An 18,088-nucleotide genomic window follows, 5' to 3' on the forward strand; every position below is an offset into this window, starting at 1 on the left:
ATGGCAATTGCATGCTCAGATTCATAAGAAATTGCCAAACTGTTTTCCAAAGTAACTGTACCATTTTATATTCCCACCAGCAATATATCAGTTTTCTACCCTTTTTACATCACATTAGTCTGTGTAAGTGACAAAATTAGTAAATAAATACATGACCCATGTAATACAAAACAGCTCGTAAAATGTCAATCCAAAAAAGTCCAAAGGGTAAAAAGGCAGGTGCTATATAAAAAAAAGCTCTCTCGAGCAAGGGCCTCTCTCTGCCTTGCCTCAGCTCCTAACAGGTAAGCTCTATGTTCCTGGAAAGTCCCAATATGCCCTAAAGCTTTGTTTGGTGTAAATTAAAATAAACAAATCTTTTTTTACTTTTCAAAACAGGATCATGGCCTATAAAATGCTTCAAGTGGTCCTATGTTCAACTTTGCTTATAGGTAAGAACCTATTTTTTTTCTACTTACATCTTTTACAATTACTAAGTTGATAGATAACCCCTTTTGACTTTTTAAAGACATGAATAAACAGGCTTTATCTATAGACCAATTCTGAAGCATTGAGGAAAACAAGCTATGTGCCATGCTGTGTTTTTGAACACGTTAGTGTTAAGTCTGTGTGTGTGTGTGTGTGTGTGTGTGTGTGTGTGTGTGTATGTGTGTGACCATTTTATTCCTAATCATTGTTAACATAGTAACATGCTACTGTTGCTAAGAAATTTATTGAATTGCTGCCACAAAAGAAGTGCTCTGGTGTCCTTGAGCAAAGAAGAATTTAAATGCCTTTTAGAAACTGTAATACTTACATCGTACTATTATGTGGCGACCTCAAGGTACTTTGAGAGTATGAATTTATTAACCTTTAGGGCAAGCAGTAGCTCAGAGAAGCGGTGTTTTAAAGACAGATCAAGGAAGGCACTGGAGGCCAGGTAATTTGCTGCCATATTGGCCTGGTAATTCAGGGGCTTATATCTGAATTGAACTGATAGATCATTTGTTTTTCTTGTAACCCAAACTGAAGATACTCACAAAGGTATAAATTATTCTCAGTTAAATCTCTGCAATTTATAAATACTCTGATGTAGATGCTTAAATCAGAATAAATTTCTACTTTTATAATATGCCTCTGAGAACCATGCAAAAATTATGTATTTTGCTTGAGGTATACACACACACACACACACACACACACACACACACACACACATATCTATATCTAAATCATTTTTTATATTTCATTTGTTTTTTTGCATTATAGTTTAATCTTATTTGTCAATTAAAGTTTACACTCAATGTTGTTTTGTTTTAGTTTCATGTGTACAGCATAATGGTTAGGCAATCACATACTTTACAAGTAATCTCCTGATACTTCAAGTACCTACCTGGCACCACACATAGGTATTACAATATTACTGTCTGTGTTTCCTCTGCTGTACTTACATCTCCATGACTATTTTATAACTAACAATTTGTACCTCTTTTCTTTTAAAGCAAAGTAGGATTTATTGAAGATATACTCCAAACGAGGAGCAGGCCAGTCCAGAGAGAGTGGCCTCGAACTCCTGGGTTATACGGTTTAAAAGAGGGATTTTTCTGGGTGGAGACTTTCATTTACATTCAGGGATGATTGACAGAAAAGGGTTACATAACTATATTTCTTCTGCATATGTCCTTACACACCATAATGCATACTGAAAAAAACCCCCAATTTATACTTCTTAATCCCTTCACTTTTTCACCCAGTCCCCCAACCTCTTTCCCCTGTGGCAACCATCGGTCTGTTCTTAGTACCTATGTGTTTGTTTCTATTGTATTTGTTTATGTTGCTCTTTAGATTTCACATATAAGTGAAATCATAGGGTATTTATTTTTCTCTGGTTTATTTCACTTAGCACAATTTCACTCTAGGTCCATTCATGCTGTTGCAAGTGGTAGATCTCATTCTTTTGTATGGCTAAATAATATTCCACTTTATATCTGTTCCACCATTTTTTTATCCACTTGTCTACTAATGGGCTCTTGGGTTGCTTCCATATCTTGGCTACGGTAAATAACACTGCAAGTAACAAAGGGGTGCATATAGTTTTTGAATCAGTTGGGTTTCTTCAGATATATACCCCAAAGTGAAATTGCTGGGTCATAAGGCAGTTCCATTTTTAACTTTCTGAGGAATCTTTACACTGTTTTTCACAGTCTGTATTCCCACCAACTGTGCACTATATCTAAACTATTAGTCTAGGTATATATGAGAATACATAATTAGCCTTTTATTCCTACGCTTGTGAATAATTTTTGTTAAGGTAAGAAACATTCAAACCTATAAATAATTTTTGTAAGTTTATTTGAGCCAAACTGTTGACAATTGCTGGGAAGCAGAATCTCAATGTATTGACATAATGCTCTGAAGAATGGTGGTTTTTCACCCATTTTCATAAATTACCATCAAAGGTGGGTTACATGAAATCCATTGGTGATAGATTAGGGAGGTGGGAGAAAGCAAAACAGGGAAATGTCTGGAACTGGATAAAAAGTAAAATGATAGACACATGCTTCTTTTACATAGATGGGTATAGGATAGTTAACAGTCAACAATTAACACAATAACAATGAAGGAATTTGTGGCCTGTGCCCTGGCACATTGGTTGTGTCCTGAGGGGTCCAGAAAAGGGGAAGTTACAAGTTACCCTGACATTCCAAAGGTATGTTTCATAGATGCAAAAAGACAACAGGCTCAGTTAAGATCAAAGTTTATCTTTGTCAGGGAAGATACCTGCCTAGGAAATGACTACCCACCATAACTGCTTTTAGTTAAAATTTTCATTTCAGACCATCCTTTGTGGTTACTTTAGGTCTTTGAGTTTGCAAGACCGCATGCAGGCCTTCCCTGAGCTAGTCAGGTTAGCATGTCGCCCCTTTTTGTCCACAATTTTAGTAAAGAGGTCTTTTTCTAATCCTCACCTGAGGATATGCTTTTATTGGTTTTAGCGAGAGAGGAAGAGAGAGAGGGAGAGAGAGAGAGAGAGAGAGAGAGAGAGAGAGAGAGAGAGAGAGAGAGAGAGAGAGAGAAAGAGAAGAGAAAGAGAGAGAAACGTCCATTGGTTGCCTCCCGTATATGCCCCATCTATGCATCCTGACCTACGTGCCCTGACCTGGGATTGAACACAGGCAGGGCTTCATAAAGAGTTTTAATCATCAATATTGCACTTTATATTTGGGACATGTTTAATTAAATTATTTAGAAATTTTTAACCACATTAATATAAAGCAATTATCATCACATCAAGTTAAGCCTATATCTCCAGATGAAAAAAAATGAGTTTGGCTCAGTTTAAGTGAGTGAGTGAGGAGCACATTGCAAACTGAAGCCATGGGCTGGTTATAATCCATCAGTATAAAGCTTTGCCTTGACTGCTGATCCATGCAATTGACTTTAGAGTTGGTGACAGTGGATGACTGCAAGGCTAAAAGCACTACATCTGGTCCACGTTCCCCTGTGAACACTGCAGGGTCAAAAATATCTGGCAAAGGGGAAATGGTTCTGCAAAAGTGATTTTTGTGCACTTAGAAGTTGGAATTAACTTTAACCCCAGCTGAGATACAAATATGTCTACCTATAAAGAAACTGCTTTGACTCACTTCACTTAATAGTGAATAAATAAATGAATGATTGAGTTTATGTCATTGAAGTTCATGCAAGTGCAAGCTGAGATCAGAAACTAAGAACAGAGGATTGTTGACACTGCTGGGTGCCCTTCAGATCTCAGGAAAGAAGATTTTATTGCTTTCGGACTGAAGAGACTGAAGTCTTTAGAACCCAGTTCATTTGTTAAGTTAGTAACTAATTTAACCAACATTTTCTAAGTCATACAGCTCTAAAGTAGGAAAATATTAGCTTGAATCAACTTTCGTTACTTCTTCTCCCTCCCTTTTACATATAAGAATGAGGGCACATTTGTAATACCTTAACCAATAAGGAAATAAAATAAAAAAAAAGAATGCAGCCTATTCATCTATTCCTCTCTGGAGTCCTTCTGCTTATCATAAAAAAACAACAATTTAAAAAATTGTTTGTTTCTGTTATTTAAAATGTTTTCTCTGGTACAAATTAGTTGTCTAACAAATTACTTTTATCTAGAACTTAATTTGAAGTAAATAGGGAAAAGATCTCATTATCTATTTTCCTAATGGGAATGCTGAAGCTAAAAATGAGTCTTACTCAAGTAATTACATATATGGGCAAAGTCCCCAAATTATTTTATTGATTTTCTCAAAATAGTACCTTATACATTGGAGATGATTCCCTAGTCAGAGAATTAGAAGTCAAGTGTCATCTTTGATTATAAAACAAAGCAACTCTCTCCTTAGCATTTAGGTCAAGAATTGCTTTCTCCTATAATAAACCAACAAAATTGCTACTACTATTTTAAGTCTTTATTATGTTTCAAGAGCTGTCCATATGTCACCTTAATTCAATTCAATTCTCCAAAACACTCTGCAAATAGGTGTTAAGATTCCCATTATACAAAAAGACAACTGAGACTTAGACAAGATCAATGACCAAACTACACGGTTAATCAGTAGTGGGTGCCAATTCACATACAAATTCTACATCCAGGTCTTTTGAGAACAAAACCCTTCTTTCTACAAACTGTCCCCTCCGGCACCACAGTGCTAGATATGGGCTACGCAGAAACAGGAGAGGCAGCAGGGCACACAGCAAGATCTCCTCCTGAAAAAGTAATAGGGTCAGTATTGTAGCCATTGGTTCGACAAGTAAAGGTCTGGAGTTAGGGAGCTGGGTGACTTTATCTGAGGAAATAGGGTCAGACCAGGATATAACTGTAGATTGTTCTATGACAGTTCCTAGTTGTACTGAAGGGAAAAAGAAGTCCTGAACTCAACATGTTCCACCTCAGTAGGGCACTTAATTAAAACAAATAGCCCCATATCTCAGAAAGAGGAAATAGAGAAAATACACATATTTGGAAAATGTTTCACTAAATAAGTAAACCAATTTTGGGGGTTGACTCATATATGAAACAATTGGGGGGGGGGATGGGGAGAGGAGGAGTTATGCTCTTATTATTGGCCTGTGATCAGGACTATCTATAAAGTACATGTCTTTTGGTTTTACACAGAGGAAAACTGACAGTGCCTTTAGCCTGTTTCTCTGGCATAGTTTAAACTCCTGTTTTTCAGTCCACAGTTAGTAACCAAGGCCAATTTATCATGAAGTTTGTTTGGCTTGGTTTGGTTTGGTTTATTTTGTCAAGATCTGTTAAGCTTACACTTTCTTCCCCATGACCCCATTAGCACCTCCAACCCCTCCCTTTTTCCCTCTCTTCATGAAAGGAATAACCCTTTTCCATCAGGTCTGCAGCCCTCCAATTTCTTGGAGAGTCTTTATTCCTTGGTACACTTTTGGTTTCTTTTATAAGATTTTTATTTTAAAAATCTTAATTTTAGCCCTGGCTGGTTTGGCTTGGTGGATAGAGCGTCGGCCTGCGGACTGAAGGGTCCCGGGTTTGATTCTGGTCAAGGGCATGTACCTTGGTTGTGAGCACATCCCCAGTGGAGGGTGTGCAGGAGGCAGCTGATCGATGTTTCTCTCTCATCGATGTTTCTAACTCTCTCTCTCCCTTCCTCTCTGTAAAAAATCAATAAAATATATTTTTTAAAAAATCTTAATTTTACCTACTCACTTTAGCTTAAGGTTGATCTTGCTTTGAAGAAAGTGGGTAGTAAGAATAAACTGGTAAGGGGGGGAGGCGCGGCGGGGGGAGGGGAGAAAAAAAAAAGAATAAACTGGTAAATCACTTGGTTGGACAAAAACCAAAAATGTCATTGCCTATGACTAGATTCATTGAGCTTGTTGAATGTTGTAGAAAAACTCTCTTTTCCTACTCACGTGGAATTTTTTGTCATGACACTAGAGTTGGGAATCCCATCAACACACATAGGCAGTGACCCAGAAAGGCTCACTATGGGATCATGCAAAATGCTGCTTTTCATGAGTTACAGATTTCTCTGTCTATGCCAGTGGTTCTCAACCTTCTGGCCCTTTAAATACAGTTCCTCATGTTGTGACCCAACCATAAAATTATTTTCGTTGCTACTTCATAACTGTAATGTTGCTACTGTTATGAATCTTAATGTAAATATCTGATATGAAGGATGTCTTAGGCGAGCCCTGTGAAAGGGTCGTTCGACCGCAAAAGGGGTCGCGACCCACAGGTTGAGAACCGATGGTATGTGATTAAAGACCAATAAAATATCTGCTGGCTCCAAATTATATCCCAGGGAGGTACGTGGCCAGGAGAGAGAGGGTGAATGTGGCTGTGTACTGAGAGCAGGTTAAAACAGATGGAAGTTGAACTCAAGCCAAACCAGTTTCTGTTTACATTTCAAAGTACTCAACACATCAGCAATTGTGACGTCAATAAAGTTGAAATCTCTGAGTTAAAAGTTCAGTTACAAAGCATTTTAATAACAGATCATTTACTATGATCCTGAGGATTTGAGAACTGGTCCCATAGTCCAGTGCCTCTTTCTTTTTCCCAATGCAGGTCCATCAAACATCCTTGCTTCTCTCATCTTACTGCCTGTTTGTGTCCTGTTCTCCTCAGGACTTCTTATATTTTACAACCTCCCTTCTTTTTTCTCTTCTTTCTTTGATTTATTTTCTTGATTTCTCTCTTCTCCTTTCTTTTTCTTTTTCAACCTTTTTCTCTCACAACCCAAATTTCTTAGCTCTCATTTTCTCTCTCACTAATTTTTATCTGAATTTCAGCAAAATGAAAGAATCCATTCTATTAAATATAACTATTTTATCTTCCACTATGAAGTTTTGGTCAGTGACCAAAGTATAGAGTGAAAAGAAAAAATTAACTCTTTTATTATTTGTGAAGAAAATTATTTACTTAACACACAAAAAATATTTAATTCTAAAAATTATGAACCTAAACATTAGTATTTTAATATTTCACAAAATTAAAAAAAAAAAATATCCTACATTTATATAGGTCTTTGAGAATGTTACTGAATTGCCAAGATGTTTGTATCTCCTTTTCTCCTGATCCTCTTTAGTACTTAACTAGAGGCCCGGTGCATGAAAATTCATGCACTGGAGAGGGGGGGGTCCCTCAGCCCGGCCTGCCCCCTCTCACAGTCCGGGAGCCCTTAGGGGTGGGAGGTGACCCCGCAATCAGGGGAGGGTGACGCTTCCATCACACCTCTGCTGCTGCCACTGCCGGCAGTGCAAGCATCAGCTGGCCTGGTTACTTGAGGCTCAGGCGGCCCAGGGTGGCTGGCAGCCAACATCTGAGGCTTGCCTGACCTTGGGCGTTGGTTGGGCAACTGCCATCCAAGGCTTGCTTGTGCCTCGGGCCAGCCCTGGGTGGCTGGGGGGCTGAGGGACTCCGGAGGCAGGCGCATGGAGCGGGCCCAGCCTTGCCACATACCTGCCGCCCCAGTGAAGCTGAGGGGACTGGGCACTGCCATCTTGTGGCTGTGGGCGCCACCACCTTTGAGAGTGTGGCAGTCAATTAGCATATTCCCTCCTTATTGACTGTGGGTGCCGTCATCTTTGCAATGGCATGAGGGTCAATTAGCATATTCCCTCTTTATTAGATAGGATCCCTAGTGACCATTTATACTTTCAGTACTTAACTTATGTGCACACATAATTGTCTGGGTATTTATATTATCTTTTTTTTTTTTAAAAGACATCAATAATTTAAGGGCATGGGCTGAGACTATGTCCAATAAAAATAGTAAATAGTAAATGTTATTCTCTCATTGTTTGGACTGAGTGCTAGGTGCTTTACTTTCAGTATCCCATACCTAAGTGTTTTGAACTTGTGACAGGACTATAGTGCTTATTCTCTAGTACAGTTATCAGGTAACACTACACATATCAGTATCACTGGAATCCAATGGAAGAGCTACTATAGGCCTATCCTATGAACCTGGCAGATATTTTATGTCTTCTATCCCCACTGAATCCCAACACATTTACTTCACAGAAGCTGAAGGTTACATGAGGGAAGAAATTCACAGTCATGGCTGCCCAGGGATGGAAAACTCCTGCTGGTTGGAGTGCTCTGTCTATGCTCTATTTTTTTTCCTGTTTCTTAGTGAGGATCTGAGAAAACAGACCTGTTGGGTTCTCTGAGCCACCTTCTGACACATAGCACTCCCCTTCCTTGCCCTGGTTTTGATCAGGTTGAGAAATAAACCAAAAATGATTAGGAAAGGCAATCCATTATCTTTATTACTGAGAAAGGCCAACTGGAAGATGCAATGTGTACTATATATAAGTACATAACAGGCCTGATGACTGGACCCACAACTTGGCAAATTTCATACCCAATTGCAGGTTGCAGAACCAGAACAGGAAGTGTGCCCTCTGAGGGCAGCGCACTCACCAGAGAAAAAAGGAAGAGTGGGCTGGACATGCCTCTTGCACTTACCAATTAAATGAGGCACGCCCCCTCCAGAGGGGCAGAGCGCACCAACGGAAAAGGGAGGCCTGAGATTAGTCCAAATTGAAGAAAACAGGAATCTGCCATCAAACGCTGCCCTTTCGTTCTGTATCTTAAGTTTCACATTAATTCACATTGATATTTTTAGTGTATGGGTTCCTACCACAAGTATCATTTTCATGGTCACATGCATAGCATACAGACTAGTCAGTCATTTCTCCACTATCCAGTTTAAAGTGTCTTTTCCAGCCTTCCCTGGAGATGGCAATATAGGGAGTCTTTCCACTCCTAATATAGCTCCCGTTACTCCCATACTGCTCACCAGCCTGTGATGGGCACTCATCTTTGTGCATAATGTGAATACATTTTTATTTGTTTTGCTTTAATTATTGGGCAGGTCTATTTTGACTTCTCTTTCACTTATTTCTGTCTGTTTCAGTGCTGAATTTCTCAGCATGTAAATTCCTTGATGGTAGTAGGAGCTGTGCCCACTTAGCATATTCTGTAGGCTCCAATGACATAATACCACACAGAGAAAGACATTTTCAGTTAACGACTTATTTGTTATGAATACATCCCAGTTAAAAACATTAGAGCTGGAAGAGACCTTAGAGATGATATGATGCAGCCTCATCTTACAGAACAGATAATGGAGATACGGGGATAAAAAGTGACTTGGTGACTAGTCACTGCCAGGGCCAGGATAAGACTTTGCATCTCTGATCTTTCTTGGCTTGTGTGAAGAGAGGTGTGATCTCGAATAGCTCCATACTCCTGCCTATTTCTACTGCACAGAACTTTCTGCAGAGGATATTCTAGAATGGTTTTGATAGTAGAATTAAGCTTGACAGGTCTTAGTAAGACTATGATACAGGATGAAAGAAAGGAGGGTGTATAGGAATTTGGAAAGAGAAAAATATATTTTTATAGCTTATGATTATAAAGTTTAAAAAAGGTATTAACCTGACTCACATTTGCCTACATTTAAAAAACCCACTCATTTAATAGCCAACAAGGTAATAAAAGTCAGGGTTCGGTTTTCAAACCCCAGCAGTATTACATAGGCTTGCAAACACAAAACTCTGATTTTGTTCTCACTAACTTTCAAGGATGATCAGGCAGATTGAAAAAGGGAGGAGAGATTTCTCAAGCAGAGAGGATAATAGCATGCCCTTCTATATAACTTACATTTTATTTCCAGTCTTGCCATTGACTTACTATGTGACCTTGAGTGAGTCATTTCATCTCCACGTGACAATTTTCTCATTTGTAAAATGGGATAATAAATACTACTTTCTGTCTCTCTCCTGGGTGATGTTATTATCACCATCAATTAATATTTATTGGATGCCTGTTGGTCGCATAATGCTGAGGTAAGCGCTTTGTTCTGGGAGGGGGAGGGTGGTGTGGAGAGGGGTGCTGGAGGAGATTATATGAGTGAAATATTTTTCATGAGCAAAAAAAAGAAAAAAAAAGATTTACAAAAGACAGAATTATTAGAGCTTAAAATAGCTTGGGCTTATATTTTAAAGCATGCTTCTCGGCCAAGATTAATGTAATAGCAATGTTTTTTCTTAGCAATTGTAAAATGCACCAGGATAATGATGCAGAATACTGGTTTTATTTTGGATGTTTCTAAATAAAGCTATCTTAAGAATTATTGTGATTTCTTTTTCAGCTGTAAATTATATCCTAAGCATAATTTTTTTAGAAATATTTATTTGATATTGAGGGTATCAGATTTACTTTACCTATACATTCCCTTTGTTTTAAAAGGCAACTTTTAAAAAACAGATTAAGTGCACATTAAACATGTAGCATTGTAGAACACTTTTGATTCAAATGTAATAAGGAGAAATCTGAAAGTCACCTATTAACACATTTCAGCTGAAACCAAAAATGCAATACTGGTCAGTCCATACTAGTCAACCTAAATGAATGGGAGTTCCCAGTTCCCTCCCAGTCCATCCTGTCTTCCCATCCCTCTGTCACCTACTTACCTCTCATCTGGACTATTCAAAGAGCCTCTGACCTTGTTTCTTTCACTCTACTCTCTTCCTTTTACCAGCGGCTCTCCATACCATTGACAAAGGAGTTTCAAAAGTAAATCTATGAATGGATAAACAAAATGTTGGCATATACATAACAAAATATTTAGCCTTAAAAAAGAATGAAAGGCTGACATATGCCACATCATGGATAAAACTTGAAGATATTATACTATGTGAAATAAGTCAGACACAGAAAGATAAATATTACAGGATTCCCTTTATCTAAGGTCCCTAGAATAAACCAACTCCTAGAGACACAGAGTAAAAAGGTATTTACCAGGGACTGGGGGAGAGGACCATGGGAATTATTGTTTAAAGGGTACAGAGTTTCTATCTTTGACACTGAAAAAGTTCTGGAGATAGTGGTGATGGTTGCACAACATTGTGAATGTATATGATACCACTGAAGTGTATACTTAAAAATGTTTAAAATGGTATGTTTTATTTATGTATATTTTATCACAATAAAAATTTTTTTTTTAGTAAAACTGGTCCTGATCATTTTCTGGCACATAAGTGATCATTATTTACAGACTAAAGCCCAAAGTCCTTGGTATGACAGTATAATCTTTCAGAATCAAGCTCCAGATCATCTTTCCAACATTATCTTTAACACATCCATACCACAAAGTTACCTTTGATCACACTGGCAAAGTGAGGGTCATTGAACCTGAAACTCACCTTGCTCCTCTGCTCTGAGCTTTTCATCTTCTTCAGCCTGGAATACATGCCCTTTGCTGCCACTCCCTCCTCCTAGCTGTGAAACCTTACATAGTCTTTGATGCTCAACTCAAAACTAATTTCTCTGTGCAGCCTCCATGCAATATTTGAATTACTCACTCCCCCCTTAGAAGGTCTAGTCACAATATGTGTTCCTATAATTATTTGTGAACTCTGAATATAATGTGAGTTCCCTAGAGGCAAGGGGTTTTTACTTGTTTTTGATTTGTTTGTTTGTCTTTCCATGCAGTGGGGATTATCAGAGAGGCTGTCATTTTCAATAGACACTCATTTGGAAACAGAGGTTACTGGATTGGCAAGTTAAACTAGAAATAATAGGGCTAATAATTTGAACCCTTCTTAGTGCAGTGTTTTGCATCCACTTGAGGCTGGGGTGAGGCAAGTGGCAAGCTTATGGTACAACATTTGCATAACCCTGAGAGTGAGTTCCTTCTTATATTTTACTAGAGGCCCAGTGCACAAAATTCATGCATGGGGGAGGGGGGGTGTCCCTCAGCCCAGCCTACACCCTCTCCAATCTGGGACTCCTTGAGGGATGTCTGACTGCCGGTTTAAACTGGCAGGTTGGACATCCCCCTCACAATCTGGGACTGCTGGCTCCCAACCGCTTGCATGCCTGCCTGCATGATTGCCCCTAACTGCTTCTGCCTGCCAGCCTGATCACCCCCTAACCACTCCCCTGCCAACCTGATCAATGCCTAACTGCTCCCCTGCTGGCCTGATCCCCCCCAACTGCCCTCCCCTGCTGGCCTGATCACCCACAACTGCCCTCCCCTGCCGGCCATCTAGTGGTGGCCATCTTGTGACCACATGGGGTGGCCATCTTTGACCACATGGGGGTGGCCATCTTGTGTGATGGTGTGATGGTCAATTTGCATATCACCTCTTTATTATATAGGATGCTTTAGTGACCTCACTTGCCTCATCCTAGTCTCAAATCTGTTGATTAGCAGTTTCCTTGATATTGGTAAGTGCTTATAATGCATTGCATTAGTTATTTACTATGGCATAACTCATTTCCCAAAACCTTAGCAGCTTAAAACAATCCACATTTATTATTTCACAGTTTCTGAGGGTCAGGAATTTAGGAGTGGCATAGGTTGATGATTCTAACTTAGGATCTCTCACAAGGTTATAGTTAAAGATGCTAGTGGGGGCTGTAGTCATCTGAAGGCTTGACTGGAGCAAAAGCATCAGATTCCAAGTGCCTGGCTTACATGGTTGTTGGTAGAGGACTGACTTCCCTTAGGGCACGGGATCCAAGAGAGGGCAAGCCAGAAGCTATGATAGCTTTTATGTCCTAGCCCCAGAAATCACACACTGTGCTATCACACACTATGAATACACTGGTCAGCCCTGCTAAGTGAAAGAGGTGACTACCCAGAATATGAATAACAGGAGGCAGTGATCTTTGGGGACAATCTTAGAGAATGGCTTCCACCACCGTCTGGTTTGACTGTATTGAACTAGATTACGTAGCAACAGGCAAGAATTATTTCTGACATCTGTTACTAATATCTTCTGAGGTTGACTTTTGTCTTCTATTTTTAAATCATTGAATAAATAAAGTTGCTAACATTTTATAAATGAAGAATATGTCTGAATCATTTTTCAATCCTGCATTAGTAGTAGTGCAGTGTTTGGCATCCAGAGACAGCCTGATTGATGTATAGTATCCAGAGAGGCTGTCGTTTTCCATAGACACTCATTTGCAACCAGAGGTTGCTGGATTGGCAAGTTAAACTAGAAATAATAGGGATAATAATTAAAACCCTTCTTATAGCTCAAGACCAAGCTTGGAAAAGCATGCGTTCATAGAGAACGTGTAAATAACTGTTGTTTCTTTTTGTCTAAAATGCCTAAGAATATTATTATTATTATTATTATTATTATTATTATTATTATTATTACTATTGTTATCTGGCCCCAAGTATTCCTGGCTCACAGTCATAATGTAGTGCAGTAGCTCTGAAGGAAGAATTTCATCTCTGCCTCCCACTGGTTGTGTGGCCTTCAACGTATTTTTTTAAATTTTCTGTGACTTAGTTTCTGTGTCTGAAAAATGAAATGATTGACAGTGCTACTTCTTAGGTTTGTTGTGAGTATTAAATAAGGTAATTCAGCTAAAGAATTTAGCACCATGCTCAATAAGTGCTAGCTAATATTATTAATATTTGTGTATATACTTGTTTTCAGAGATTAGTCTTGTAGATTCACAATGACTTTTGCTCTTATTATTCCAACAGTTTAAAATTAAAAGTCTTGCCCTTCTCCCATGAAGCTAATTTAATATTTCCTTCAAGGAATAGGTTAAGCAATTTCCTGACCATGAAAATGTCTGCTTGTGTCTCAAAACCCTAGTGTTCAGTAATATAAGCTTCTCCAAATCTCTCTTAGCACAATCAAATCTTATGTTCCCTTATTTTGTATCTTAAGCCTTTTCTTCCTCTTTTCTATAGAGAAATTTCATACCTGATAGCTCACTTACCCTGATCCATACAGAGTATTTGTCAATAGATATCTGTTTAATGATGAATCTATGCCTAACATAACATGCTTACAATTAGATTTGTAATAAACGCTTCTTTATCACAAGCAATAAACAGACTGCATTGTTACACATAGGTGAAGTTGGTGTGTTTTCCTTTATATTTATTCAATTTACAACTCTGAACCTGATTGTGTTTTATTTAAGAATAAAAACACGCCCTAACAAGTTTGGCTCAGTGGATAGAGCATCGGCCTGCGGACTGAAGGGTTCCAGGTTCGATTCCGGTCAAGGGCATGTACCTTGGTTGTGGGCATATCCCCAGTAAAGGGTGGGCAGGAGGCAGCTGATCGATGTTTCTCTCTCATCGATGTTTCTAACTCTCTATCCCTCTCCCTTCCTCTCTGTAAAAAAAAATAAAATATATTTTTTAAAAAAGAATAAAAACACAATATAGACTATTAAAATTTCAAGATCTTAAGGAAGTTTGAATTTTTAAAATTATCATCTTTTTTTCTTTTTTGATCCTGAAGTTTGAAGGAGTTAGAAAATACAGGTCTGTTTGATTTAATGATGGCTCTATTGATACTAATAAACTGAAAGATATGTTCTATTTTAGAAGGCTTGGAAAGCAAGAATAACATTGTTGACTGCCAGGTTTGAGCCAGGTAGTTTATATTCATTAATTTTTCCAATTCTTATGGTAATCCAATGTTATTTTGTTACTGCGTTGTTATTATTTTTATTATACCGTTTTACATATAAGAAAACTTGCCGAAACCGGTTTGGCTCAGTGGATAGAGCGTCGGCCTGCGGACTGAAAGGTCCCAGGTTCGATTCCGGTCAAGGGCATGTACCTGGGTTGCGGGCATATCCCCAGTAGGAGATGTGCAGGAGGCAGCTGATAGATGTTTCTCTCTCATCGATGTTTCTAACTCTCTATCTCTCTCCCTTCCTCTCTGTAAAAAATCAATAAAATATTTTTTAAAAAAAAAAAAAAGAAAGAAAACTAGAGCTCAGAGAAATTAAACAACTTGCCTAAAATAGTGATGGGGCTGGAATTTGATTCTGTGGGCTCCCATGCATGTACAGAAGCTCTGAAAACCTCCATCCACCTCACAGCACTAGCTTTCATGCTGTACCATATACAGCTCACATAGGGTGGTGTCAGTACAATGGTGGCAAAGGACTAAGGAGCAGCCATTTCCCTCAAGGCAAAACTTTTCCAAGGTTTCCTTCTCACGTGCCCATTTTCCCAGAACCACAGTTGTGTTTCTTTAAGAGGAAACATTGAGATGTAAACTGTTGCCCTAAAAGATGCTGTGCTCTTGTACTCTGAATTACAGGAGCATTGGGAGCGCCATTTTTGTTGGAAGACCCAGCAAACCAGTTCCTACATCTCAAAAGACACGTATATTTTCAGGATTACTGGGACCCAGATCACAGTCCGAATATGTGGGAAAACACACTGGCTGATCAGGTATTTGCATTTAAATAGGCATCTCATCAGCTGGCTTTAACACACCACCAACCTAGTCCTGATTTTTCCTGTCCATCTGCCGTGAGCTATCCCTGCCCTTTCCTCTCCATAAAGTGCCTTTGGTCTGGTGAACTCCACATCTACTTTCAAAACCAAGATCAAATGTCTCCTTTCTGATGCCTTTCCCGGCTCTCCAAGGGGGGCATTTGTCCTTCCTTCGTCTCTCCCCTTCGCATGCTGTTCACTTGTGAAGAGCTCACAAAATGTCACACTGAAATTGTTTGCTTCATGCACTTAGGCTACAAAGGTAAAGTGCAAGTCTTCTACATCAAAATAATTATTCTCAGGAGCTACTAAAATGACTGTTATGTAGTCGTCTCAATAAATGATTACATGTTTGGGTAGGTGGATGGATGGATTACGGTCACATTTTAGTTCTCTCTCAGTTGTTCAGCTGCTAACTTCCCTCTGTTATAATTACCCAAGCTTTAATGTCATTTCATTTGCTTGTCTTTTTTACATTTTCCTATTCATTTGTATACTCATTCCAAGAGAAATAAAAAAGAAACTTGAACTCACCAGTTTTATTTCCTCTTTTTGATGGAAGAACACTTTGAAACTCCAGGCCAAATGAAATTGCTAAATTATCTGAGGATTTCAATCAGTCATGATTTCCCTCTTACAACTCAGCAATTTAGAAAATGAGGATGTATAGCAATTAATTCCTTCACTGATTTGTTCTTTCTTTCTTTCCACATGTATTAGATTTTCATCATCACCAAGTGTAAAAGTTGTATAATATCATTATAGTCCTAGCCAGTTTGGCTCAGTGGATAGAGCATTGGCCTGTGGACCAAAGTGTCCCAGGTTCGATTCCAGTCAAGAGCATGTATCTTGGTTGTGGGCTCCTACCTGACCCGGGCCCTGTTAGGGGCTTGTAAGGAGGCAACTAATCAATGTGTTTCTCTCACATTGATGTTTCTCTCTGTCTTTTCCTCTCTCTTCCACTCTCCCTAAAAATCAACGGAAAAATATCCTTGGGAGAGGATTAACAACAAAAATAATAAATAAATAAATCATTGTAAAAGTTGAATTTCTGTGTTTTCCTGGGACTTGGATCCTCTCCTTACTCCACATAGCTGGGTTTTAACTGGTCTAGCAGGATCAGCTTGGTTCTGCCTAGCATTTGCTGATCCCCAGTAGGAGTGGTGCCGCAGTAGCTTGAATCTAGTTTTATGCCTGTTTTACTCCAACATGCATAATTTAGAGGTATTAAAAGAAGACTTTATTTCTTTGGCAAATTAAATAATTACATAGACTGGAAGGCTGTGTCTTCCTCATGGAATATTCAAACTTTCAAGTACACTCCTAACTGTAATTGTAAACCTGTGCTGTGATCAACTGAAAGATACTGTAATATACCAAGACTCTACCACATGGGTCACACCGTGGCCCTGCGAAAACTACAAAACATTTCATCAGTGAAGTAAACAGATTACTAAAAGTGTGAAAACCAAACCTTGCTTAGAATCATTCTTCCATTGTATTTCTCTCAGTCTTTTAGAAAATATCTGTATGATAATCAGAATAATTGATGCCTGTGTTCTACACACTCAGAGATCATGACTTGAGTTTCCTTTTATTGCAGGCTCATGAAAAATGGACTGCTTTGAAGACAACAGCACAGTATTATCTGAATGTGAATTCCTTCACTTCTGACATATCTACTACCCGATAAATATGCTTTGCTGGTTAAACCAGGACAGCAAAAACAGTGGGAGTCAGCACGGCAATGTACCAAAACCACAGCTTTGGTGTGCTGAAAGCAAATGCTTGTCACTTACTAGATTATTTATTATGCCTGTCTCACAGAGACGTTGAACAAAGTAAATATGGAAATTTATGTAGTGACCTAGAATTCAAAGTTCTCTGTAAATGGTAGATAAAATGAGCACTAAAGTTAAAAAGACTGTAGTAATAACATTTATCAGAAAGGTCTTTTATTGAAAAAGAAAAAAAAATTTAAAGCAGTATCATTAAAATTCTCTGTTCATAGCTATTGCTTTCTATTGCCTCTTCTTTGTTAGTTTACTTTTTAACTCAAGGAAGAGAGATTTCTTAAATGGGGCTGGTTCTCTCCTCTTCTCTTCAATATTTGTCACTGTCTAAAGCCAAGCTATTTTAAGACCACACTCCTGAAACGTTTTTCATCAAAGGTGTATTACTGAGAGCAGTAGAAAATAAAATCTTAACTCATATTAGGGAGTAGATGGTGACTAGGACCCCACTGAAAGCCACTCATTTACATAAATGTCAACTTGCTCAGAAGTTTTGCCACATGTATGTAAATTTGTATTCTGCTCCATAATATACTGTTAATGTTTATTTTATTATGAAATAACAGATTTGGGTTACTGGCCAGGAATATTTATTGATCTTTTATTTTTTATTTTTTTATTGATCTTTTAAAATAAAACTGGAAAAAAATGATTCTAAAGAAGAGTGTACTACACTTATCCTACAGTTTTCCATATACCCATGAAATACTACCTCAGAACTCTAATTTGAGAACTAATAAGGAGATGATACAACTAAATCACCAAGGTCCTGCCTCCCCCTCAATTCACAAATAAGTGAACGTTTTTGTCTCCAAAAGTGTATTTCTATATACCATGATATACCTAGGTCAATTGCTCTCTTAGCAGGGGGGAGGGTGACAGGTGGAAGGATTCATTTGGGAAATAGAAGCATCCTCCCAAGACCATACTTGTTCGTATGTGCTCTTACAATAGTTTTAAGCACTTTTCAGCAGAGGGTATATTGGTGAAGTCAGATGTCAAGAAGCTGCACAGTAA

The 18,088-nt window shown here is 38.5% G+C and overlaps 1 protein-coding gene across 1 annotated transcript; it reads left to right on the top strand.

The window, feature by feature from the left end:
• The first annotated feature begins 220 nt into the window (after positions 1–220).
• CUNH3orf85 (chromosome unknown C3orf85 homolog) lies at positions 221–17,664 on the top strand. The gene is made up of 4 exons (XM_036351049.1): positions 221–284; positions 379–431; positions 15,100–15,233; positions 16,882–17,664. The coding sequence occupies exons 2-4, from the start codon at positions 383–385 to the stop codon at positions 16,969–16,971; spliced, it is 273 nt and encodes a 90-aa protein (XP_036206942.1). The 5' UTR covers positions 221–284; positions 379–382; the 3' UTR covers positions 16,972–17,664.
• Positions 17,665–18,088: the final 424 nt, after the last annotated feature.

The sequence above is a fragment of the Myotis myotis genome, unplaced genomic scaffold (genome assembly GCF_014108235.1).
Source record: "Myotis myotis isolate mMyoMyo1 unplaced genomic scaffold, mMyoMyo1.p scaffold_m19_p_2, whole genome shotgun sequence".
NCBI classification, from domain to species: Eukaryota; Metazoa; Chordata; class Mammalia; order Chiroptera; family Vespertilionidae; genus Myotis; species Myotis myotis.

Excerpts from the sequence above, each read along its gene's own strand:
- CUNH3orf85 (XM_036351049.1), top strand. The coding sequence starts at position 383 with ATGGCCTATAAAATGCTTCAAGTGGTCCTATGTTCAACTTTGCTTATA. Across the intron at positions 432-15,099 it reads ATGTTCAACTTTGCTTATAG|GAGCATTGGGAGCGCCATTT; the intron begins GTAAGAACCTAT and ends TCTGAATTACAG. Across the intron at positions 15,234-16,881 it reads AAAACACACTGGCTGATCAG|GCTCATGAAAAATGGACTGC; the intron begins GTATTTGCATTT and ends CTTTTATTGCAG.